The sequence below is a fragment of the Mirounga leonina genome, unplaced genomic scaffold, assembly GCF_011800145.1.
Source record: "Mirounga leonina isolate KUSES-001 unplaced genomic scaffold, KU_Mleo_1.0 Mir_83, whole genome shotgun sequence".
In the NCBI taxonomy this organism is placed as follows: domain Eukaryota; kingdom Metazoa; phylum Chordata; class Mammalia; order Carnivora; family Phocidae; genus Mirounga; species Mirounga leonina.
The window spans coordinates 302186-328100 of record NW_023270826.1 but is presented as its reverse complement, the minus strand read 5'-3'; the positions used below and the strand labels follow the sequence as shown (position 1 = coordinate 328100).

The following is a 25915-nucleotide window of genomic DNA, read 5'->3' as shown; positions in this document are numbered from 1 at the left end:
TCTTCCTTCTTCCTTCTTCCTTCTTCCTTCTTCCTTCTTCCTTCTTCTTCTTCTTCTTCTTCTTCTTCTTCTTCTTCTTCTTCTCCTCCTCCTCCTTCTCCTCCTCCTTCTTCTCCTCCTTCTTCTCCTTCTTCTCTGTCTCTGTCTCTGCCCTCTTCAGTGGTACCTGGCATGTGGTAGGCAATCAATACATATTTATGGCAAGAATGAATCAACACCGGGCACTCAGTAAGCATTTACTGAATTTATGTAAATAACAGAATTGCTGTTTCTGCTGTCAGTTCAGGAACAGTAACCTGTTTTGGGGTTGGGGGTGGTCACCAGAGGAACAGAGAAGATGATAGGAGGACAAAGAAAGGAGAAACAATGCTTAACAGGGGCAGACCAGAATGTAAGCAAAGCCAATCCTTTACTTTGCAGGTTTTGATTCATAGGGATGGGTTTTTCAGAGTTTAAGGTGGAATTTTTTAAATCCTTTATGTTGATCTATTTCAACTGTGGGTGTAAAATTGCTATTAGGGTCTTAAAATATCAGAATATTGCATATGGTTGAGATAAGAACAAAGATGCAAAGACTAAGAGAAAGGGGAAAGAAAAAGAAAAGTAGGCTTTATTAAACATTTCCATGATTTATCCATGAAAATGAGCATAAATTGTGGTCACCAGAGACTCAAGCAGAAAGATAAACTTGGAGGCTACAGTTAGGGCAATTTATTCTGTCCTCAATCTATTACTAAGGATATTTTCATATACCACTTACATGTTGTCTTTCATATATTTTTTCCTATTTGCTGTATCATATCCCAATTTTCTGCTGCAAACAGCTTGACAACAAAAAGACCTTTAGGCAGAGCTATTTATGTTTTCTACAAAATTAATCTCGGTTTCCTTTTCTATTACTTGTGTTCTTTTTTTTTCTTTTTAAGCCTCTTTTCCTTACTTGTACCCCACCTAAACATGGATATGTTGTGCATGTTTTTCCTCTGCAAAGAAAAATTCAAGATGTGTTATTACATTGATGGATAGCCAAAGAATCTGCATTTGCTGAAAAAAATCAGTGAAATTCTGGGTGGTATAAATTAAAACTGTTCTTGGAAACTTCTATAAAATAATTTCAGGAAAAGTGAAGCTGCTTGTTTGTAGAACTGTTTTCCTCCTACGTTCTCACCCATAGCAATAGCCCTGTCCAAAGTACAATGAAATATTTGATTACCATAAATTCTTTTTAATTCAGCAAAGAAGAGAGCTGTAAGAAATTTTGCCAAAATTATGTTTAAAAAACCATACTTTGCTCAGTAGGAGCTTGTTTCAATGACAGTCTTACCATTTTTTTTTAAAGTTTACAAAAATGTATTCAGTTCCTACATGCATGACTTGTATGTTTGTATCATCAAAGGGACAAAGCATGCTTGTTTTGAGGAAGCACTATAGTAGAGTGGGAAAATTAGTGAATTATTTAAGGGATTTGGGTTCCAGTTCTAGTTCGTCTCAGCATCAGTTTTCTCATTTGTAAAATCATGGTAATAGTTTTGTACAATTCAGGGTTTTGTAAAATTCAGGAAATAATACACTATTTTCAATCATGATCTTTAGAATTAGATAGCTCTGAATTAGACATTCCACTTCAGGATTTACTTGCTCTGGGATCCGTGGCATATAGTTTAATCTCTCTGAGCCTCATTTTCCTCATATGTAAACCACATCCATAGTTATGATAATTAGGTGAGAAATGGTATCGAAAGTTACTTCTATAATGGCTGCCATATTATATAACATTCTTTTTCTTTCCTTCATACATTTGTAATAGAGCAATTTGTGTAATTGTTTATAAAGATTTGCTCTCCCACTAGACTACAAACTCCCACAGGAGAGAGAACATATAGCTTGTGTTTAAAGCTGTACCCCAATCTTCTTGCAAAGTGCCTGTTATAAAATGTGCTCAATAAATATTTGTTGAATGGAAGAATGGATGTTAAGTTCCCACCTCTTTCTCTTGCACAGGCACTCAGTAAACGGCAAATGAATGAAATAATTTTAGAAAATAAAAAATGTAGCATATCATTAGTAATCGTTATATGTCTGGCATAGCACCAAAAGGAAATACCATTGTAAAACACACTGGTGTAAGTGTAATTTCAATATAACTGCCTGATTTTCTTTTCCCAATGATGTAAATACTAAAATCCTTTGAAAGCATAAGTTCTCCCTTCTGGAGACATATTTATTATGAAAAGAAAACCCCAGAAAATTCTCTTTGAAATATGGCTTGTGAAAACTAGAATTTAAAACTTGAGTTTAGGGGCGCCTGGGTGGCTCAGTTGGTTGGGCGACTGCCTTCGGCTCAGGTCATGATCCTGGAGTCCCTGGATCGAGTCCCGCATCGGGCTCCCTGCTCGGCAGGGAGTCTGCTTCGTCCTCGGACCCTATCCCCTCTCATGTGTTCTTTCTCTCTCATTCTCTCTCTCTCAAATAAATGAATAAAATCTTAAAAAAATAAAAAAATAAAACTTGAGTTTAAAACCATGTACATCCCAAGAAATCAGTCTCCCAAATGCGAACATGTTACATTACTAGATCAGTTTCAGGTTTATAGCAAAACTGAAAGGAAGGTACAGAGATGTCCCATGTATTCCCTGCCCCCAACACATGCACAGCGTCCCCCATCATCAACATCTCCCACCAGAGTGGGACATTGTTACAACTGATGAACCTACATTGACACATTGTTGTCACCCAAAGACCATAGTTTCCCTTAGGTTTTACTTTGGGTGATACACTTTTTATGGGTTTGGACAAATGTATAGTGACATGTGCTATTGTTATAGTATCACACAGAATGTTTTCACTGCCCTATAAATCCTCTGTGCTCCACCTATTCACCCCTCCCCCTAACCCCGGCAACCACTGATCTTTTTACTCACTAGACTTTTTTTTTTAATAATTTTTAATTTACAGGAAAATTGAACCAATGATATGAAGAGTTCCCATATGTCCAACTCTCACACAGTTTTCCCTACTATTAACAGTTTATGTTAGAGTATTTATTATAGTCAATAAACCAATACTTATATGTTATCAACTAAATTCCATAGTTTATTCAGATTTTATTTTTTTATCTATTTTCCATTCCATGATCTTATTCAGGATACCTTGTTACATTTAGCTATCCTTTCTCCTTAAGCTCCTCTTGGCTGTGATAGTTTCTCACATTTTTGTCAGTTTTGATGACCTTGAGAGTTTTGAGGAGAAATGGTCAGGTTTATTGAAGGATACTGCTCTATTGAAATTTGTCTGATGTTTTTCTCATGATTAGACCAAGGTTGTGGATTTTAGGGAGAAAGATCACAGAGTCTAAGTGTCATTTTCATCAGATCATATTAATGGTACATACTATCAGCATGAGTTATCACTATTAATGTTGACCTTGATCACCTTGCTGAAGTATTTTTTGTCAAGTTTCTCCAATGTAGAAAAAAAATTTTTTTTGGTTTGCCTTTTCCATACCACACTCTTCAGAGGGAAATCATTATGTGCAATCCTGATTTCTTAGTTGGTTGCATTTGATTATATAACCTTGTACGTTTACTTCTATTATGTTAGACATTGTATCTGTTTTAGTTTCATTACTTGTGAATGAGAAGGCTGAAATGCCACCTGTGTTGCAATGGTAAGAGTAAGAGAAGCATTGCTTACCAAGTGAATCCTAATGAAACACAAATGGCAAAGATCTGAAGTTAGCAGTTAGAAAATTAAGAACCCAAAGAAGTGATCAAGAGATAGACCAGCAGTTCTTAGAGCTTTTGGTTTCAGGATCAGAATTATTGAGGACCACCAGGAGCTTTTGCTAACCTATTACATTATTAAAAATTAAAACCAAGGAGGGGTGCCTGGGTGGCTCAGTCGGTTGTATCTGACTCTTGATTTTGGCCCAGGTCATGGTCTCAGGGTCTTGCGATCAATCCCAGAGTCAGGCTCCCTGCTCAGCTCAGAGTCTGTTTGTTGTTCTCCCCCTGTTCCTTGCTACCCCTCTCCCCTGCTCGTGCTTGCTCTCTCCCTCTCTCTCTCTCTCTCTCAAAAAAAGAAGATAGTCGGATACTTACTTATGATACCATATATTCTTTTGATTGAAGTATATGAGAAAAATTTGTGGCCTCATACAGATATGTAATTGGAAAAGGGAAATATTTATTATTATTATTTAATTTAAATTCAATTAATTAACATATAGTGTATTATTGGTTTCAGAAGTAGAGTTCAGTGGTTCATCAGTCTTATATAATGCCCAGTGCTCATTACATCACGTACCCTCCTTAATGTCCATCACCCAGTTACCCCATCCTCCTACGGCCCTCCCCCAGCAACCCTTGGTTGGTTTCTTATAATTAAGAGTCTCCCTCTCTGATTTTGTCTTCTTTTATTTTTTCCTCCCTTCCCCTATGATCCTCTGTTTTGTTTCTTAAATTCCACGTATGAGTGAGATCATATGATAATTGTCTTTCTCTGATTGACTTATTTCACTTAGCATAATACACTCTAGTTCCATTCAGGTCATCACAAACGGCAAGATTTCACATTTTGATTGCTGAATATTCCATTGTATATATATGCCACATCTTCTTTATCCATTCATCTGTCGATGGACATTTCCATAGTCTGGCTATTGTGGACATTGCTGCTATAAACGTTGGGGTGCAGGTTCCCCTTCAGATCACTACATTTGTATCTTTGGGGTAAATACCTAGTAGTGCAATTGCTGGGTCATAGGGTAGCTCTATTTTCAACTTTGTTTTTTTAAGATTTTATTTATTTATTTGACAGAGAGAGACACAGTGAGAGAGGGAACACAAGCAGGGGGAGTGGGAGAGGGAGAAGTAGGCTTCCCGCTGAGCAGGGAGCCCGATGCGGGACTTGATCCCAGGACCCTGGGATCATGACCTGAGCCGAAGGCAGATGCCTAACAACTGAGCCACCCAGGCACTCCTACTTTCAACTTTTTGAGGAACCTCCATACTGTTTTCCAGAGTGGCTGCACCAGCTTGAATTCCCACCAAGAGTGTAAGAGGGTTCCCAAAAAGGGGATTATTTTAATAGATTTTTCAGATAATTGTCAACAATACACTAAAACTAAGCTAAAATCAACACGTGGTAGTTTCTTAAAGATTAGCTGCAATGTGGAACATGAAAGCATATCAGTAAACTTTTTGTATCTGTACATTAAACTCTTGCACTTTAAATGCATTTTCTACCTAGACATAATTTTGTAATATTATGCAATTGCTATGTGGAAAATAGCACTGAGTTATGCAGATACTTCAAATATCAATTTGAAGTTCAACAGTTCATTAAGCAATATAAATCTTTAAAAATCACATACATTGGAAAATCTTTTAAGGATTGGATTCTAGGGGCGCCTGGGTGGCTCAGTCGTTAAGCGTCTGCCTTCGGCTCAGGTCATGATCCCAGGGTTCTGGGATCGAGCCCCGCATCGGGCTCTCTGCTCTGCGGGAAGCCTGCTTCTCCCTCTCCCACTCCCCCTGCTTGTGTTCCCTCTCTCGCTGTGTCTCTCTCTGTCAAATAAATAAATAAAATCTTTAAAAAAAAAAAAAAAGGATTGGATTCTATGTTCACCCCAGTGGATAAAAGTTTTCCAAATTCCTAATTTTCATTTGGAAGCTTGAATTTTATCTTTGGAAACCAACAGTGCCAACTGTTTTACTAAAAGGAACAGTCTCACTTTGTTTATTTGATTTTTGTGAAAATATTTGCCAGATATCCAACTCTGAATAATGTCAGCTTGTCCGTTCATTCCAGGAAAAATGCCATTCCTTGAATCACGCTGCTGTCAGATCACAACTCAATTGCACAGGTGTTTTTCCTTAAGACCACCACTGCACTTCAGTGTGCAGCTTTCGTGCTTGATGCTACTTCCCGTTTTGCCAAAGAAAATGTTAAAAAGAGGTGTGCTCTCTACTTGGGATTTCATAAAGAATAATTTTTACTCCTTCATCAAGGATGTTTGTAAGTGAAATCAGCAGTGAAGAATGCAAAGAATATTAGTACACTTTGGTGCCACTGTCTTTATGCTCAAGTCCCAAGCATTTTGACCATCACTGCTTTTAAACCATCAGTTCCAAAGTCAATGTATTTTGTACTCTCTTTCTGTTGTAATTTCATAGATTATGATTTAATTTTTAGAGAAAACAGGCAACATTCACACATAAGTCAAGAAGCATTAGAAGAAATATTATAGTGGCTCAGGTCATGATCTCAGGGTTGTGAGATCGAGCTCCGTGCTGGGCTTCGAGCCTGCTTAAGATTCTCTCTCTCCTCTGCCCCTCCCTTCTCCCTCCCCCCCCCCAAAAAAAATAAAGAGAAGGGATATAAGTAAACTATATCCTATATCCTGTCTCTCATTTAATTCATTACTAAGTTTTGATTGTACCTCCCAGCTATTTCAAATTTGTCCACACAGCCTCTGCCCTGTCTAAGCCACTATTATCTTACCTCAGCATCTGATTGATTTATTTCCTTCCCTTATTCCTATCCAATATATTTTCCACTAAGCATCCCAGTGATCTTTTTCAGATCTGATCTTAAAATTAATGTAATCTTAACAAGAATCTAATCATCTCTTCCTATAAACTTCCCAACTGGCAGCCCACTGCATTTTGATTTTTAAAAACTCCCTACCCAGCCCTGTGAGGTGTGGCCTTTGCCTATTTTACCAACCTCACCTCATGCCATTTTCAACCTTGAACACCAATGACCATCCACAGTGGTTTCTTAATTCCTCAAACATGAACACTCTAAGCACTTTCCTCCATCAAGAACTTTACATACTGTATTCCTTCAGCTTATAATATTCCTCCTTTCCCTCCTAGCTGGGCTAACCCCTACACACTTCTCAAGTCTTGCCTGAAATAGAGAGGCCTCACCTGACACTCCTCATCTTAATCAGGTCTTCATGCTTTATACTCCCATAACACCAACAGAAAGCATATCTCAAATTGTATAGTGAATTCTTAATATTTATCCCTCCACTTTGCTGTAAGCTCCATGCAAGCATAGGCTGTATCTGTTTTGTTTACCAATAAATCTCTTGAAACCAGCACAGTACCTAGTGCTGGTACATTAGATAGTTAACATACGAATGAATATGAGGGGGGACTTTTAACAAGAATAGATAAGAAATTACAACGGGATATTTAAAAATATTCATGGCGGGGCCCCTGGGTGGCTCAGTCGTTAAGCGTCTGCCTTCAGCTCAGGTCATGATCCCAGGGTCCTGGAATCGAGCCCCACATCCGGGCTCCCTGCTCAGCGGGGAGCCTGCTTCTCCCTCTCCCACTCTGCCTGCTTGTGTTCCCTCTCTCACTGTCTCTCTCTGTCAAATAAATAAATAAAATATTAAAAAAAAAATAAAAAATAAAAATATTCATGGCTTCCATCCAAAACACATGCATGTTTTAAATAAAAATTTAGTTGTTTTAGTCCAAACACTTTTCAGCTGTATGTGCCAAACAAAACCAAGCGAAACAGCTTCAGTAAAAAGAGGAATGTATTGGTTCATGTAACTGAAACTCTAAGGATTAACACTGAACACATACAGATTCAGGCGTTTAAGTCATGTCAGCCCGAATCTTTCTATTTCAGCATTGCTTGTCCTCTATGTTGGTTCCCATCCCTGCTGCCCTGTTCCAGTCACACGTGGAAGGAGAAATGGCCCTAGAAAACTTAAGCTCATAGGCATAATAGAACTTTTAATTCCACAGGACAAAACTCCTTCCTGATAACTCCAATAAAAGTTCTGGCAATGCCCATCATGGCCTAGGTTTGTCCACATGTCCATCCCTGAACTAGGAGAATAGAATATTCTGATTGGTCACCTGAGCCATGTGGGCTGAATGGAGCAAAGGGGGTTTTTGAAGGGAAAGTTGGGAAGCTATTCCCTCAGAAAGGGGATGGATGGTGGGGAGACCAAAACAAAAGATACCCACTTTATACAGAAAAATTATCTTTAGAGGAACAATGTAGATTAAAAATAAAACTGCAGGGCGCCTGGGCGGCTCAGTTGGTTAAGCGACTGCCTTCGACTCAGGTCATGATCCTGGAGTCCCTGGATCGAGTCCCGCATCGGGCTCCCTGCTCAGCAGGGAGTCTGCTTCTCCCTCTGACCCTCCCCCCTCTCATGTGCTCTCTCTCTCAGTCTCTCTCTCTCAAATATATAAATAAAATCTTTAAAAAAATAAAACAATAAAATAAATAAATAAATAAATAAAAATAAAACTGCATACAAACTATTTACTCTTGAGAAAAATCTTAGAGAAAAATAAAATTTCTCTACTTAAAAAAAAAAGGATATTGCCCACAGAAAAGAACATGATAATTTGAGCCATGAGACAGTGGAATAATAATAATAGCATAAGTAGGCTGACAGAAATGTCATCAAATTTATACTTGAACTAATCCCAGAATTAATTTCTGCGAATAGAGAATTAATACAAGACTGGGTCCTATGCCAGTGAACAGGCTATTTCAAGCACCTTTAGGGGGTTTCATTCTTAAGCAGTTGAAATCATGGTCTCATATAATTGGTATAATCATAATTTGGTATCTGCTATTTGTCAATGTAGGTCCCTAAAACCCCTTTAGTTTGAATGATTAAAATGTTTCCCCTGGGGGTGCCTGGGTAGCTGAGTCAGTTAAGCGTCTGCCTGTGGCTCAGGTCATGATCCCAGGGTCCTGAGATTGAGCTCTGCATTGGGCTCCCTGCTTAGCGGGGAGTCGGCTTCTCCCTCTCCCTCTGCCTGCCCTTCCCCCAGTTTGTACTCTCTCTCTCCGTCAAATAAATAAATAAATAAATAAATAAATAAATAAATAAATAAATAAAATCTTTTAAAAAATAAATTTAAAAATAAAATGTTTACCTTGATTTGAGTACTAGCTGTTAGTTGTAGCCTCTGGTGTTCTGCCTTTGTTTTTCCAGCTACCAGTATCTGGCCAGTCAATCAGTAGGGACAAGGTTTGTGGATTGTACATTGATATCTCAGCTCCACCATGTGGTGACAATTGGAATTAAGTTTGCCTCCCCTTGGAGGCAGGATCTCCTGATTAAAAACAAGCACAAGAACATGAGGGTGAAACAGAGTTAAAAAAAAAAAGGGACTTCTAGCTGCATCTGAACATCTACTTTATTCCAGACAAAGATGAAATTGAAAATTATACAAATGGAAGTTTTAATATTTTCTTCCTGTCCTCCAGGATATACTCCCTGATACCCACGCCCCACTGTGGAGACCAGTGACCTAGAGAAATCCTTACACATGAGGCCCAAAAGATACATACAGCAATATTCATTGAGGCAACTGTTTTTAATAACAAAACATTTTGAAGCAACCTAAATGTCCATTAACAGGTAAATGATAAATTTTAAAATATTCATTCAATGGAATATATGTAGTCAATGGAATACCTTACAGCAGGTTAAAATAACTGGATTGGAGCTAGCCATATCACAGAGGATAAATATCACAATATTGATGAGGAAAAAGGAAGTTGTAGGATGATGTGTAGTGTATTACTTTAAAATATGAGCACTTTAAAACATGTTAGATAATCTTATATATTATTTATGGATACATACATATACAAAAATAGTATGTACACGTGGATGGCCATCAAAAGCACCAAAGTTAGGATAATGGTTCTTTTGGAAAGGGAAGGGAAGACTTGGGATTGAGGTGGGGTCTGGAGCAAATGTGGTAATATATAAGATTTGAGAAAGCTTAGAGATGGGTACCATGTTATACATATAATATGCTGAATAATTTACTATGTGTTTAAATTATAATGTAATATTAAAATATTCAATAAAAAGATTTTAAAAATTTTATTTATTTGAGAGAGAGAGAGAGTGACAGCAAGAGACTGCCAGCTGGGGGAAGAGAGAGGGACAAGCGCAGTCTGTGCTGAGCGCAGAGTCTGACACGGGGCTCAATCTCCAGACCCTGAGATCATGACCTGAGCCGAAATCAAGAGGTGGATGCTTAATCGACTGAACCACCCAGGTGCCCCACAATAAAAAGATTTTAAAAAGTTACCCCAAAGAAGATATGGGAGGAAGACTAGAAGGATAAAGTCAAAATTATTTTATGTCTACTGTATACCAAAGCAAACCTAATAGGAAATGAAGTGGTATAAAATTATCTATTTAAATACTAAAATGACCAAGAATTATGACAGGCATTCCATTAGAGAGAATGAGCTAAGAGCTAAAATCTTCAAAAAACGAGGGGGTGGGGTTTGACCTTGAGGGTATGCAGATGATAGCCACAAGTAGAGATACTATTTGGTATCCTGATGAAAAGCTAGGGGTTTTTAGGGAGAGGAGAGACGGATCATCCAGAAGGAACAAGGTGGACAAAGAGCATATCTACTCCATGACAAGGCTCAGTTGGAGCAGGGGTGCAAAGGAAGCAGGGTCTTAGGGGAGAGCCCTGTTTCCTTTAGAACAAGAAAGTTAAGGGTCTGTTCAGAGGAGAGGATGAAGAAAGAGTGGATTTTGCTGATGACAATAAATGAATAAGTATGAAAGGATTAATGAAAAGTGAGACTTAGGATGTATCTAATGATTGTGTAAAGGCCTATGTAAAAGGCAAATTGCTACCTAAATGTAAAATATCATTATTATCTCTTTAACTGCCTTGATTGAGGAAACCTCATTCTGCTTTCCTAGCTTTCTTTACATTAATTTGTCCTTTCTAAATGGACAATATTCTTGTCCAGCCTTATTAATTTTTGTTTCTTATAGTTCCTCTTATATTCCCTACACATCTTTTCTAAAATCTCTTTGGGGAGTGGGGAGAGAAACTCTCCTTTTAAGCAAAACACCATCATGTAACTCTAATTGCATAATGTCCTATTATTCTGTCTGCCTTAAACCCAAATGTAACAATGACCAGAACTTTAGAGCTGGAGGAGAACTTTAAGATAACCTAATACAACCTTCTCATTTTACAACTGACCAGAGATTATGTGGTTTGCCAGATTTAATTGGTTGGTGACTAGCAGAAGCAGGGCTAGAATCCATGCCCCCTCTCCAACTTCCGTTTTTTTCTTTAAACAGCAGAAACAGAAAGCACCTGCTAGAGGGGCACTGTATGCTGGTGGGTAAGTACAGGCTCTGATGGCCAACTCTCCAAGTTCAAACTGTAAGTCTGCTACTTATTAGCTGTGTGACATTGGCCACACAATCTAACTGCTCTGTGCCTCAGTTCCCTCCTCTACAAGATGGAAGGCATAACTGTATCTCCTTCATAAAGTTGTTATAACGATTAAATGAATTAATGCATGGAAAGAGTGACCAGAAATCTAAGCTATTGTTTCTATTTAACACACACTCTCCTAGCTGCTGATAGAACAGAGATGAACAGAGGCCAGGGATTTTTTTTTTTTAAGATTTTATTTTTATTTATTTATTTATTTATTTATTTTTTAAAGATTTTATTTATTTATTTATTTGACAGAGAGAGACACAGCGAGAGGGAACACAAGCAGGGGGAGTGGGAGAGGGAGAAGCAGGCTTCCCGCAGAGCCGGGAGCCCGATGTGGGGCTCGATCCCAGGACCCTGGGATCATGACCTGAGCCGAAGGCAGACACTTAACGACTGAGCCACCCAGGCGCCCCAAGATTTTATTTTTTAAAGTTATCTCTACACCCGACATGGGGCTCGAACTCACAACCCCGAGATCAATAGTTTCCTGCTCTATCTCCTCAGCCGGCCAGGCCAGGGATTTTACCCACAGCTGTTTTTGTTTGGTCTGGGGTTTAAGAAACCAAACCAAACCAAACCATCACCACCAACAATAACAAAAAACACACCTGAGAAAATGTTTACAAATCTGGATAGTTCACATAGAGATCTAAATACCTAGTCTCTCTCAAAAATTGGAAGGTCCAGCATCTAAGCCAGAATTCTGATATAATAACAATTGGCTGGAGCTAAAACAGCTGCCCCTTTTTAGTCCACACCACTTACATAATGTGCATGTATGTACTAGCACCCTTCCAGCTATCTTTTAACTTTACCTGCCTTTACTTTATGCCTTTGAAATCTCATCCCAGACTAAGACAGTGTCTGTTCTCAAGGAACTCACAATCCAATAGGTGAGATGCAGCCGCTAAAAAATTCACAATACAGTATGATAGAAAACAAATACAAAGTTGCAGAGTACAAAATACAGCAGCAGTCTGAAGGAACACCAGTGCCTACTGAATGGTGGAGGTGCTGGGTTGGTGATGCATGTTGTCAAGAAAGTGTCTTTGAAAAAGAAAGAGTAGAAGAGGATTGCAGAGAGAACAAGGTGTGCAAAGACATTGGAATGGGAAACAGTTTTGTGTGTTTAGCAACTGAAGACTTCAGTTTTGGAGAACATAGAAGAAGAGAAGTAGGCTGACGCTAGATAATAAAAGCCCCTTAATTTGGATTTAACCCTGTAGAAATGGGTAGAACTTGAAATGGTTTCTGTCATTAAATTCTAAATCTAATTTTAATGCAATTATGCCTTGATACCCTTACCATTCTCCTTGAAATGTCTTTGGACCTTGTTGGAGAAATAAATGCTGTACAATGCACAATATTCTATGAAATATTTTAATAGCAAACTGCCACTTCAAGAAGAAGCTCTGCCTTCTGAAGAGTGGCTAAAATACAGTTTTTAGATTTGTCTGCAAATTAAGTTTCCTTATCTGTAAAATGGGGATAATAATAGTACCTACCTCAGAGCTATTAAATTAAGAATTAAACTCATTATGATTCATGTAAAGAGCTTACCAAGGTATCTGATACAGGGTAAAAGTAGTCAGTTAATATGAGTTATAATGTATTATGATACTTACTGAGTCTTCCTTGTCTATTTTACCTATCATTGAGAAAATCTAACATTTCATTGAGTCAAATATGTATTTTTCATCGAAAACTGAAGTTAAGGGCACCCGGGTGGCTCAATCTATGTCTGCCTTTGGCTCAAGTCATGATCCCTGGGTTCTGGGACGGAGTCCCCTATAGGCTCCCTGCTCAGCAAGGACTCTGCTTCTCCTTCTGCCCCTCCCCCCCGCTCGTGCTCGCTCTCGCAAAAATAAATAAATAAAATCTTAAAAAGAAAGAAAGAAAGAAAGTTGAAGTTAAATTAAGCCTGGTGGCATCTTCATTCTGTCTGTAATAAAAAATGAATGCAAAAAATACTAGATGAAAATGCCAAGATAAAACTTCCTTCCCCTCTATATTATTGGTTGCAAATGTTTCAAGAACGACTTAAAGATTTTTCTGCAACATAGAAAGTGCAAGTTATCGTCCGCAGTTATTAATTAAATATAATAGCTTATTAGTGGTATAATTAAGGTGCTTAGGTAGCAGTTTCTCCAGTTCCTCCAGGCTCATCGAGGAGGAAAACCCTCAGGCAAAAGACCTTTTCATATCTGACAGTAACATCTTGGATAGCCAGGGAGCTCGGACAATCATTTGGCGGGAAAAGAATAAATACAGACCAAATTCACACAATCTGTTTCTGTTTAGTTTATAAACTGCGATCGAGTCTGTCAGGTTTTGTGCATTGTGGGACTTGAAGTCCACAAGCAAGAAATGAACAGGGCTGTCAAAGCTTGGAAGGCGGCAGCCCCTGCAGGTCTGAGCAGTAAGGACTACGACTCCCGACACACATTGCAAGGCCGCGCCGTAATTACGGGCAACCAACCATACCCGAGCAGGGCAAGCCCCAGCCCCCCGGCTCGTAGGACTGCCTCCACCAATGGCAGAGCTCCCAGCGCAGAGCCTGCGGGTTAGGTTGTGAGGCTCGGGCCGGGGGCGGGGAGGAGCTGAGGGGGTTCAGAACGCGCTCGGCCGCTGGGTGGGTCGGGGCGTTCGGCGCGCCCTTCATTGAAGCGGCGGTGGCTGGGCTGGGCGCCGGGAGTGGGAAGCGACGGCGCGGCTGGAAAATGCCAGTCCATTCCCGAGGGGATAAGAAGGAAACGAACCATCACGATGAGATGGAGGTGGACTACGCCGAAAACGAGGGGAGCAGCTCAGAGGACGAGGACACGGAAAGCTCCTCGGTCTCCGAGGATGGAGATAGCTCAGGTGTGCAACCCACCGGGGCCGGGACCCTGAGTCCTCGCGCCGGGCGCACGCCAGGCCGCTCTCCGCACGCCGGGCAGCTGCGTCCTGCTGGGAGTGCGGGGCGGGGAAGAGAGGAAAGGGGCGGAGACTGGCTCCCGGCCCTCGGCAGCACCCGGACTCGTCGTGGGGCGCTGCCTGGCTCCCGGCAGGTCCCTGCTGGCGGGGCGGGACCCGGCGCGGGCCTGGGCTCGCCCAGCTCCGGGACGCCGCGCGGTCCTGCTCGCCGTCGGACCCGCCCTGGGGACCTCCGGGCAGTGCCCGGGGCTGTGGACCAAAGCCGGAATGCCCCAACTTGTTTAGGAGACCTCGGAAATAACTCTTAGCCCCAGACCAATGACTTCTTTCCTTATTTTTATCTTTCCAACCCCTCTCAACGTGGGTGGGTTGTCAGGGCCGAGGTTAGATTTGTGCCGGCTCTTGGCTGGTTTAGAATTTGTTAATCTCAGTTTCCAAGTCAGCCTGTCAGTCAGCACTTGACATCAGCGCTCCTGCGGGGGCTGACTTGTAGCTGTCCCATTTACAGTATCTCTCTGAACTTTGCAAGACTGAGAAGAGCGCGACATGAGGGGTGATTTTGGATCTTCATATGCATATAAATTGGCTGATTTGGGGCAGCTCTGAAATTTTCCGAATCTTTTCTTCCCTGTGATCTTTTCTAATTTTGGGCTCTTTCAGGTTTTTGCGGTTGGAGGGCAGATTAACATCATAGGTCAATTCTGCAAACTTTTAGGATGGTTATTTAAAAAAGAAATGGAATATGTGATTGCCTGGATTCTTTTTCTTTTATTCCATATGATGAGGATGAAACTTAAACTTCTTTGTCTTGGCCTGATTTTGGCCATGTAAAGCAAGGATTTGATGACAGTCTGTTATTGCCCTGATACACTCTTTTTCAGGTTTCTCTTTCAAAGCAAACCTTCATGGAAGTATGTAATTTCAATCAATAAATTGCCATCCCCAAATAGGCATTTATGAGTGATTTTCTTGAGCTGCACTGGGCACCAGTCAGTGTGAGGTATAAATAAATAGTTATGATCTGATCTCAATTAAACAGCTGTCATAAATCAGTACTTGAGTAAACTACCAAATGAATACTTAACTGTAAACAATGCTATAGGATTTCAGAGACAGAGGAAATCTTTTCAGAATACGGTGGCCAGCAAAGGCTAGTTGAAAAAGGTGGGATTATTTTAATTATCTTGAAGAATGGCTAGAATTTGGGTTGGGGTGGTATGTTGGATTGGGAGGAATATAAGAAAAGCAAAGGCTAGAGTTTAGGCTTATTCAAAAGAGTGAGAAACCAGTTTTGTTGGGAGAAGGATTTGAGCTAGAAAAGGAAAAGAAGGTATAGATGTGAAAGATTTTTAAAAAGCACAAAACAAGATTGATGTATGCAAGTTTATTAGGAGTGAAGGTAAGAGGAAAACCCCAGATACAAGGTGAATGGAAATAGCCTGAATAGAAATAGAAAAGTGAAAGATTTGAGATGAAGATGGAAGTTAGAATATTTCAGACATGTTGCTTTTGAGGTGATGGTGGTATATTTAAGTCAGGGTGTCAACTGACAGATGGAAATGTGGCATTGGAACCTGCCTGGGATAGGAAGCATAACTTGGAAGTCATCTGCCTAGCCATGAAAGCAGGTGAGATTTCGTAAGTGAGCAATACAGAGAAAGAACATCTAGGCTGTATGTGAATATATTTTCTAGATCTGTAAAATGCTTGCTCTTCAAGTGTTGTTTTTTTGATGGGAGCTAGGATCTCACAAAATGACATCAGTTTGTTAATTTTTATGCTGACTTTTGTGATTTTTCACTGATTTTTATTCCATCCCAGAAAATAATGGACAACTTAATTTTGAAGAATGTAATAATAATTTGAACTACAAAAGTCAAGTTTTTTAAACGCAAAGACATTAAATAAATTATGCAGTTTTGCTTCTTGGGAAAGCATTTCTTTTCTGCCATATGTCTTTCATGTTAAACTTCCACAGTTTTATTCTTCTCAAACCTTGGTACTGAGCAGGTCCTAAAGCTACAAAACAAAATAAAACAAAACACTCTACTATCCAGAGATACTGGGAAGTGAGTCATCTTGAGGGACCAAGTTTTAAATAGCCAAAAACTAAGCTATTAAGAGCCAGAAATAATTTTAATCTGTTTTGGGAAAGTTAAAAAAAAATGAACCCTATAGTTCCTTGCTGTATGAAAATAACTGAACATAATTTAACTCTTTCTCATAGTTTGACCTTTATTTGATGCAGATCAAGATGCAGATCATCTTGTGCTTCACTTAATCTGAAGTGTTGAATATATGTGATGTAAAAATAGAAGATATGGAAAATAGGAGAGAGCTGGTAATTAACAGTTGCTTTCCTTCAAAAGTTTGCTTGTTTTTCTCTTCATTTTCCTTTTTCTCACTTACTGACAGTAATTTGGGGGAGAGGGAATAATGAGAATATGAGTAGGAGACCAAGATATCTTGTGGAAAACAGAATGAGATTAGTTTTCTTCTTTATGTGACTGGCAAATTAGTCATGTAAGCAGTTCTGAAATAAGAATTCCAAAAGTGTTTTTGAGCAATGTCCTTTAATGGACATAATCATTTTAGTGCTTAAGTTCTGTTGAGTTGATGAAAAATAAACCAAAAGTGGATTAATTACTTCATATAGTATAGTTTGATGTCAGCCCTTTAAGATGATTTAAAAATGAATAAAAATAAGAAGGTCTAGAGATTGCTATAGCTCTAATTCTCATTTGTATTTTACGTTAAAACCTGCAGTGGAAGTTACTTTGGGTAAATGTTTATTTTTTCTTAAGGCTTAATATAGGTCTTGCATATCTAACTTCATATTATAGTTTGGTGTGTGTTTTTTGTTTTGTTTTGTTTTTTACCATTTTAATTAACATTCAGATAACTTGGAACATAAAATTAATTTTTTCTTTGCTCTTTGCCTTTTATTAACAGAAATGGATGATGAAGACTGTGAAAGAAGAAGAATGGAATGTTTAGATGAAATGTCCAATCTAGAAAAACAGTTTACCGATCTCAAGGATCAGTAAGTAGTAATGTCAGAAGGTCATTGTCACTGAATCTCAATCATGTCACATGTATATTAGCACAAGAGAAATTATATTCATTCTGAAGTATTTTCCTTTTTGTATTTTATGGGACTGACTGATCTGAAAGAGGCTTCAACTGTGGTTTGCCTGCTGAAGACCTCGTTAACTCAACTAAGGGTTTTGAGGCAGGTTTTTTGGGGGGTATAAAAACATTTCTATATGGATGTTGGTAATTAAAATGTTTTCCCTGGGTTGTTGCACCCTTGGTTCTAATCTGCTTCATTCATTTCTTTGTTAAGTAACTGGGTAAAGATAGCATTTTTTAAAATTTTAGAGTAAGAAAATATTTCCCAAAAATGGCATAGTGAATTTTGTTTATATCAACATTGGATAGTGCATACATGTTTTCACATTATTTAGTTTGCTTCTTGCAGCAGCTCTGTAAGGTTGGAAGATAACCTTATCTCCATTTTACCTGTGAGAAAATTGATGCTCAGAGGAGTGAAGTGATTTGCCCATAGTTCATCTGGAAGTGATAAACTAAGCCAGGCCTTCTGCCTCCTAGTACTATGGCGTTCCTTCCACTAAGGCACATTACTTTGGAGGAAATATAGTGGAGTAGAAAAAGCATAGGCTCTGAATCCAGGCCTTCTTCACAGATTAAAAAGGTATAATAATAGCTTTTTTATTATTAACCGTAAGGATTGTATGAGCAGTATGTGAAATTCTTAGTTTTGGCTGGTACATAGCGGGTGCTTATTAGATACTCTTTTCTCCCCCTCTTCATAAAACCCGAACTCTTATTAGCAGCTGCTTACACAAGAATGGGCCCCAGTGATTTGAGAAAACAGAATAGATGCAGATGCAGATAAAAAAAAAATCTTAAAGGTGAGCTTTTACTTTGAATCTTGCTGGCAAGGTCATGGGGCATAGCTACATATTAAGAATTGTAAATGAAAGAAACTTCTGAAAGTATGGACACCCTAATTTATTCAGAAGCTGGCTCTTCATAAATTCTTCATAATTTTGCTGCTTATTCTGTTCTCCTACTTCTTCCCTAGAGAGGCCCAAGGAAGAGATGAAGACATGTTTAATATATGGAATTGCTAGGCTAAAAGGGGACAGATTTGTTTACTAAATGAATCCTGTTTATGCCACTTCTGGTCTTAACTTTCATTGGTATGAGAGGTGAATATATAAATGTTTCAAGCTAGTGCAACAAAGTAATATAAATAATCCAAAGTTTAAAATTTTGGCTTTAAAAAACATGGTATCATTTTTTTTTATTCTAAAGATGTACATTATTAATTTTAAATTAAAATTAGTTTGGATCCCCAAAGGATCCATTATTTGGGCAGCGTGGAGAGTTCATCCAGGATCATTCTGCAAAAGAGGAAGCAAATTTGTGCTTTTGTATTTTAGTACAGGTAAGCCATGAAGGAATAATTCTCATACAATTAATTAAGATATGCCTATTGAGCTTTTAAAGTATATTTTATGGTTTCCCAAGAAGTGAAAATTACTGTATAGTTCTAGTATAAAATACTACCAAGGAACACTTTGCAGCTAGTTACTCGTTAAGCCTAATCTTGTTCATCATGGGGCTGGCAGTTGCCTTGATTTTTGCTTTTTCATGGCTCATTATGACCACAAGCCAGGTCCCCCCACCAGCCTCATTCATCTCAGGAAGTATTAAAAGTAGACCCATTACCACTGTTAATAGGATTATTTCTCAAGGAATTGGTATTCAGAAATATGTTTTAGAAATAATTAATCTTTGCACCAGGTTTATAATTATCTTTTCATCTGCCCCACTTGCCTCATTGCTATTTTTATTCTATTGTACTGTATATCTCTGTAAGCTGTCTCAAATCCTCTTTAGAAGAGGTGGGAAATATAACAATAATAATAATAATAAAAAAAACCAAGAAGTTATCCTGCTTCAACAACAACAAGTTATCCTGCTTCTCCTGTTCTAGCACCATAGGGCATAATAGCACTCCTTTCTTTTTTTTTTTTTTTTTAAAGATTTTATTTATTTATTTGAGAGAGAGAGAATGAGAGAGAGCAAGCACATGAGAGGGGGGAGGGTCAGAGGGAGAAGCAGACTCCCTGCCGAGCAGGGAGCCTGATGCGGGACTCGATCCAGGGACTCCAGGATCATGACCTGAGCCGAAGGCAGTCGCTTAACCAACTGAGCCACCCAGGCGCCCAATAGCACTCCTTTCATAGGGCAAAAATACACCATTTGCAGTTTGTATACTAGTGGAAGTTTCTTCTACCTCCTTAAAAAGATAGAGGAACTTACACCACCTAAGTTTCCATTTATTTCAATGTCTGTAGCCAATAAACATGAATTGGGATTCTACTCTGTGAATAGTATTGTGGTTGCTGGTGAGGAACTCATGATTCTTGCCTTTGATGATTTTGTTTCTGAATTCCAAGGTTGTTGAAATGATACTGGTTTTGAGGAATCTATTCTTTTAAAAGGGTTGTTAATTGAATGTTGTTAATTCACATATCCTGTTCATTCAAGCTGCTGTTCACCCTTTAGGGATACCTTATCAATATTTTAAGTTTGATGTTTTTCAGGGGTTCAGTCATCATTTTCATAAAATTTTTAGCATATTGCCCAAAGTTGTATTTATGATTTCAAAAATTATAAGTATCATGTTGTAGTTTTCTGACTTTACACATTCGTTTATCATTGTATCTTGAGTTTTAGAAAAATTTAACCCAGATATGATAATGTATTATTGGCAGTTAACTCAGATAATTTTTCCATTTTTGTTTTAAAAAAAATTTATTGTATTAACACCCAAACTTGCTCAATTCCTTCAGAATCATCATATAAATCTTTATGCTAATTATAATTATTATAAGCACCAAGATTGATTATCTTGTTTTTTTTTTAAGTTTCTATTTTAATTCCAGTTAATGTACAGTGTTATATTAATTTCAGGTGTACAATATAGTGATTCAACAATTCCATTTGTCACTGGTGCTCATCACAAATGCACACCTTAATCCCCATCACCTATTTAACCCATCCCCATCCTGCTCCCTAATTGTCCTAATTGTATTGGTTTATATTTTCAAGAGGAAAGAGGAGAATTTTATATGAAAGCCAGGTACTGTAATATTTTCAAAAGCCAACTGCTAGTTATAGTAACACCTACAAGCATAATCAGTGGTTTCTTTTTTTTTTTATTAAAAAAAATTATTTGAGAGAGAGAGAGACAGATAGTGACAGAGATGGAGAGAGAGAGCACAAGCCGGGAGGAGAGGGAGAAGCAGGCTCCCCACTGAGCAGGGAGCCCGACGCGGGGCTCGATTCCAGAACCCTGGGATCATGACCTGAGCCGAAGGCAGATGCTTAACTGACTGAGCCACCCAGGCATCCCAGAATCAGTGGTTTCTTTTAGCAGTTACTACATGCCTTCCTTATGACACATTCTTCACCTATGAGAAAGTAATGAATGGCAAAAAAAGAGTTTACAAAATGATCTTAAATTGTGTTTTGTTTTGAGAGAGAGAGTGCACGCGCACAAGCAGGGGATAGGGAGAAGGAGAGAGAGAATCTTAAGCAGGCTCCATGCTCTGTACGGAGCTCAGTCTCACGACCCTGAGATCATAATGACCTGAGTGGAAATCAAGAGTAGGATGCTTTACTGAGTGAGCCACTCAAATACCCCAGTGGTCTTAAATTGTTAATCTGCTTTGAAAGTTTTAGGATATCTTTAAAATGCCACAAAGCCAGGATTAAAAGTACCTTTCATAAAGAATGACAATGTAAACATCTTCCTGTTAAAAAGCGTGCTATCCTGCAGGATTATTGCCAAAAATAAACAATGCGTTGTCTCAAGTACTCAGTCATTGATAATCAAGGTAAAGTTACTGGTGTGACAGCTGGCAAATTAGAGTAGTTGTATGTACATTCATAAATACAGCAGCAGGGGTCTCCTACCCCATTTTTCATTTTCCCATCCACCGAGCAACTGCTTTTGTTATAGTTTCTTCATTTGCAGTCCAGACAAACTGGTAATGCTAGATCACAAGTTCAGTAGCCATTGGTTTTTACCTCCATCACTCTATTTCCTCTTTGTAAAAACCATGTAGGCCGAATATAACACGCATTCCTTTTCAAGAAAGATGGAGAGAAGCCAGGGAATTACTTATTTTGACGACCAGTAATTATTCAAAATGATTTCTTTGTTTCTTTTAAGCACAGTGTTTAAATGACCTTTTCTCCTAGAATTGATTTATTCTGCAGTTAAAACAAAACCAAAATCTAGAGTGCAAAAAAAGTAGTATCTTAGTTGTATTTTTTGTACTGTGAATTAATCGTTAAAGAATGATGTATCTAAAAAAAAAAGAAAAATATCTACTTTGTGATTACATGCATAAAGTCAAATAATGTAACTGAGTTTTTCACTTGAGATTAAGGAAAAATACATTTGGTAGGTTGTTAGAATATGAATGATATTAGGAAGAGAGAATGTATAGAAATGGTAAATTGTTAGCCTTTGTTGGGCTTTTAAAATTAATATTTTAACTTTTGCTTTGTTAAGACTTTATAAAGAACGATTAAGTCAGGTGGATGCAAAACTACAAGAAGTCATAGCTGGAAAAGCACCAGAATATTTGGAACCACTGGCAACTTTACAAGAAAATATGCAAATTCGTACAAAGGTAGCAGGTAGGAAAGTGAAACATCTTTTCCATATAGTAGAATATGAACTCTTCACTAGATTTGAAAGGTATTTGTCAAGTGAGTGTTTCTTGTTAATGAAATCACAAATTTACAGTGAGCAGAGTATTTCACTCAATCAGCCCACAGTTATTAATTCAATGCCTCTTGCTTTCCTCTGTTGCTGTGGGGGGATCAAAAAAAAGTCCTAAGATCGCTTACAGTGTTGTTGAGAAGATACTTCCACATGTAAAACAATTAGAAACATGATGCTTTTATTAAGAGCAACTGTTACTATTTAGTTTAATTTCTTATTAGATAAATTGAGATTCAATTTAAGTACTCAGTCTTTGGTTTGTAATTGGGATCCAGCCTCAGAATTGTGTCCTAGCACTGATGACAAGGGATATATCTATTTGAAGATGACTTATGATTTTTCATAGTTAAGACTAAAACTGAATTTTAACTAATGAAGATGCTGGTTTTTTTCTTTTTGGGGGACACTGATGTTCCTGCACCTATTATGTAACGTCTAAGGCATTGTTCATTGTAAGTTCTTTTTGTACTAAATCTACCTTAAGCCAAATTTTATTCTCGAATGCTTAATATTAAATATGTAGATGATGTGATACTTGCTGTCTTTGCATATTGGCTTATTAGCACACCCTGAAAAGGAAACAAGTCCTTAATTTTCTTTGGCATTCTAAAAGGACTAAGTGAGACTTATTGGATGTTTAGGAAATATTACTTGAGTCACTTATTCACTTTTCTACTGTGTGGCCTCATTTACTTTTTGATTGTACAAAGAATAGTGTGTATGTGTGAATGTGTTGCTAACGGCCTAGTTCTAGATATCTGTCCCATGCCTTTACTACATAAGAAAGAATTACATTTCTAGAGTCAACTATGGCATTGAGTTTGGTATATATCTAAGGCTCTGTGTTTGCTATTTTTTGATGGTGTATTTGCACAGCCATGTTGCCTATTTTATACTTTTGTCTTGGTAGCTCTAAGTAACCTCTCTTGAGCATCCATTCTCTAGATAAAGCTCTGTCACGAGCACTCAAACATCATATCAGTTTATGCATTTTGTTGTTATCGGTTTATACATTTAACCTTCTTGGAAGCTTTGGACTCTGAAAATAAATAATAGTTAAAAAATAGTTGTTTTGTTGGTTATTACTTATTACTTTGAGAAGATATGATTAATGAAACCAGAGTTTATTGACTATTTCCATTATGAGTCCTAAGAGATTATTTTACACAGGAAAGGAGTTTTATTTTCATTTTGATCATTCTCTATCAAACACTTGTAGGAGGTTCTTTAGAAGAATGGAGTAAGAACTAAAATTTGCAGTGCAGTTTCTTCCTAGTTCTTAAATTCTTAGTTCTCCAGTCTGCTTTGATATATATTTCAACTGAGCCTTTTTGTTTTTAAAGATTAAGCTAAAATCATTTGTCAGTTTCTTCCTGATTCATCTTATAAAAACAGTTGGACAGAATTCCTGTAAGGAAGTGATAATGAATCTCATTACTGCTAACATAATCAGAGTGATTGTGTTTGGTTGCAGGAATCTATAGAGAGCTCTGCTTAGAATCTGTAAAGAACAAATATGAATGTGAAATTCAAGCCTCTCGCCAGCATTGTGAGGTACTGTTATTTTACTTAACTTTTAAGCTAATTTCAACTCTTCAAGTCTTTTTCTGAGTGCAGTAGTTAAAAAGGTAAATAAAATAAATGAAACAAAATTCAATTGTACTTTAGCTTATCACTTGTGAATTTTCTTTTTTAAATACAGCTGTAATGGAAGCTATATTGGAAATAGGACACAAAGAAGGGACGATAGAAAAGAACTAAGTGAGAGAATTTTAGTTTTGCAACGGTTACCTTAAAAAGACTTTGTAATGATCATGTCATTTGGCATTGCTGAAAATATTAGTGCAATTAGTATACTATTCAAATTAAGACTCAAAAAGTGTATATCCAGTGGTACAGTTAGAATGTTGGGCTTAGGGGCGCCTGGGTGGCTCAGTTGGTTGAGCGACTGCCTTCGGCTCAGGTCATGATCCTGGAGTCCCGGGATCGAGTTCCGCATCGGGCTCCCTGCTCAGCCGGGAGTCTGCTTCTCCCTCTGACCTTCCTCCCTCTCATGCTCTCTGTCTCTCATTCTCTCTCTCTCAAATAAATAAATAAAATCTTTAAAAAAAAAATAAAAAGAATGTTGGGCTTATTATTAATCTGGCTCTCTAGATCTATTTCCACATCTTAGGGCAGAATTCTGTATTTATGGTGAAAAAAATAGATGTATTTTTCTCTATGTTCTCTTTATTTGAATAGTGTTTAAAAAACCTAATTTTGCAAATAACTTTTCATATAACCTAGACAAGATCATAAAAACACTCGTGGAAATAAGAGAACAAGTTCTATAATGATTCTTAATTTGTTCTTATTTTACTATATCTTTGTAAATTATTCAAATACTAAGAGTAGATAGATATAAAAATGATGGAATGTGTTGTTTCATTTTCTTGATTACTACTGAGATGAAACATCTTTTTGATGTTTACTGGCTGCTTGGATTTGTTTTCCTAAGAAGTGCCTATTCAAATCTTTTGCCTTTATGCCTTACTTACACCTATTAATGTTTTTCTCATTGACTGTAGAGGTTCTTTATGTATACTGGATACAAATACTTTGCTGGTTATATGCTTTGCAAATATTTTTACCCAGGCAATGGGATGCCTTTTCACTCTTTTTGATGATTTGATGAACAAAAGTTGTACATTCTAATGTAGCTGAATTTATCATATTTCCTTTATGATACGTGCTTTTTGTGTCTTTCCCACTTTGAGGTAAAAAGACACATTTTCCTTTCAAAGGTTGAAATTTTGCTTTTTAACATTTAGATTGCTACCTTTACCTTTAATTTTTGCATATGATATAAAGTATGGATCTATTTTTTTTTGCATATAGATAGGTAATGACAACAGCGTTTATTCTATACTCCATTGTTTTACCATGAATCAGCAATTCCATCTTTTTTCTCCCCATCTCTTATGTCAAATGTCCACTTATATGGCAGCTTGTTTCTAGCTGTTTTAATTTGTTCCATTCATCTGTTGGACTATTTATGCACTGGTAGCATAATACCTTCTTTACTGCTTTTAGTCTAGTAAGCCTTGATATCTCAATAAACTGATAATTTTACTTTGCTCTTCTTACACTTGCTATTGTTAAAATATTTTGTTGTTTAGTAACATCTTTTTTTTTTTTAAAGATTTTATTTATTTGACAGAGAGAGACAGCGAGAGAGGGAACACAAGCAGGGGGAGTGGGAGAGGGAGAAGCAGGCTCCCCGCTGAGCAGAGAGCTCAATACGGGGCTCGATCCCAGGACCCTGGGATCATGACCTGAGCTGAAGGCAGCCGCTTAACCGACTGAGCCACCCAGGCGCCCCTAGTAACATCTTTTAAAAAATTACTATTTCCTGCTGCTGTATAAAAAAGTATTTTTGTGTATTGATATTATATCCAACCATATCTACCTCTCTTCTTAATTCTAATGATTTAATTACAGATTCTTAGATTTTCCATGTAGATAATGTCATTTGTGAAAAATGGCAGTTTGTTTCTTCCATTCTGATCTTCCTCTTATTTGTTTTACTTGTCTTAATGACACTGGTGGAACATCATGGAATAGAAGCAATGAAAGCAGATCATGGTTGTGTTCTTGATTTTAAGGGAATGCTTCTTATGGTTTTCCAATAAGTATGATATTTACTATTGGGTTTTGATAAATACTCTTTTTACCAAGTTAAGGAAATTTTCTTTTGTTTCTAAGATTTTTTTTTTTTTTTTAAACCAGGAATGGTTGTTAGGTTTTAGGTTTTATTAAATCCTTGGTCTATATCTATTGAATCAGTCACGGTTTTTTGCTCTTAGTGTATTTTCTAATGTTAAGCCATCCTTGAATTTCTGAAATTATTTTT

The 25915-nt window shown here is 37.7% G+C and overlaps 1 protein-coding gene across 2 annotated transcripts in view; it reads left to right on the top strand.

Annotated features, from left to right (window-relative positions):
* The first annotated feature begins 13875 nt into the window (after positions 1 to 13875).
* The window catches only part of LOC118002822 (breast cancer metastasis-suppressor 1-like protein), a 30428-nt gene continuing 18388 nt past the window's right edge, over positions 13876 to 25915 (top strand). Inside the window, exons 1-5 of one of the 2 annotated variants that reach the window (XM_034993418.1) lie at positions 14066 to 14135; positions 16438 to 16530; positions 17142 to 17232; positions 21808 to 21935; positions 23498 to 23577. In XM_034993418.1, the coding sequence (XP_034849309.1) occupies positions 17144 to 17232; positions 21808 to 21935; positions 23498 to 23577 (297 nt within the window). In that variant the 5' untranslated portion in view covers positions 14066 to 14135; positions 16438 to 16530; positions 17142 to 17143. Of the gene's footprint in view, positions 14136 to 16437; positions 16531 to 17141; positions 17233 to 21807; positions 21936 to 23497; positions 23578 to 25915 lie in introns of both variants that reach the window. The other variant, XM_034993417.1, reaches the window with a different exon arrangement.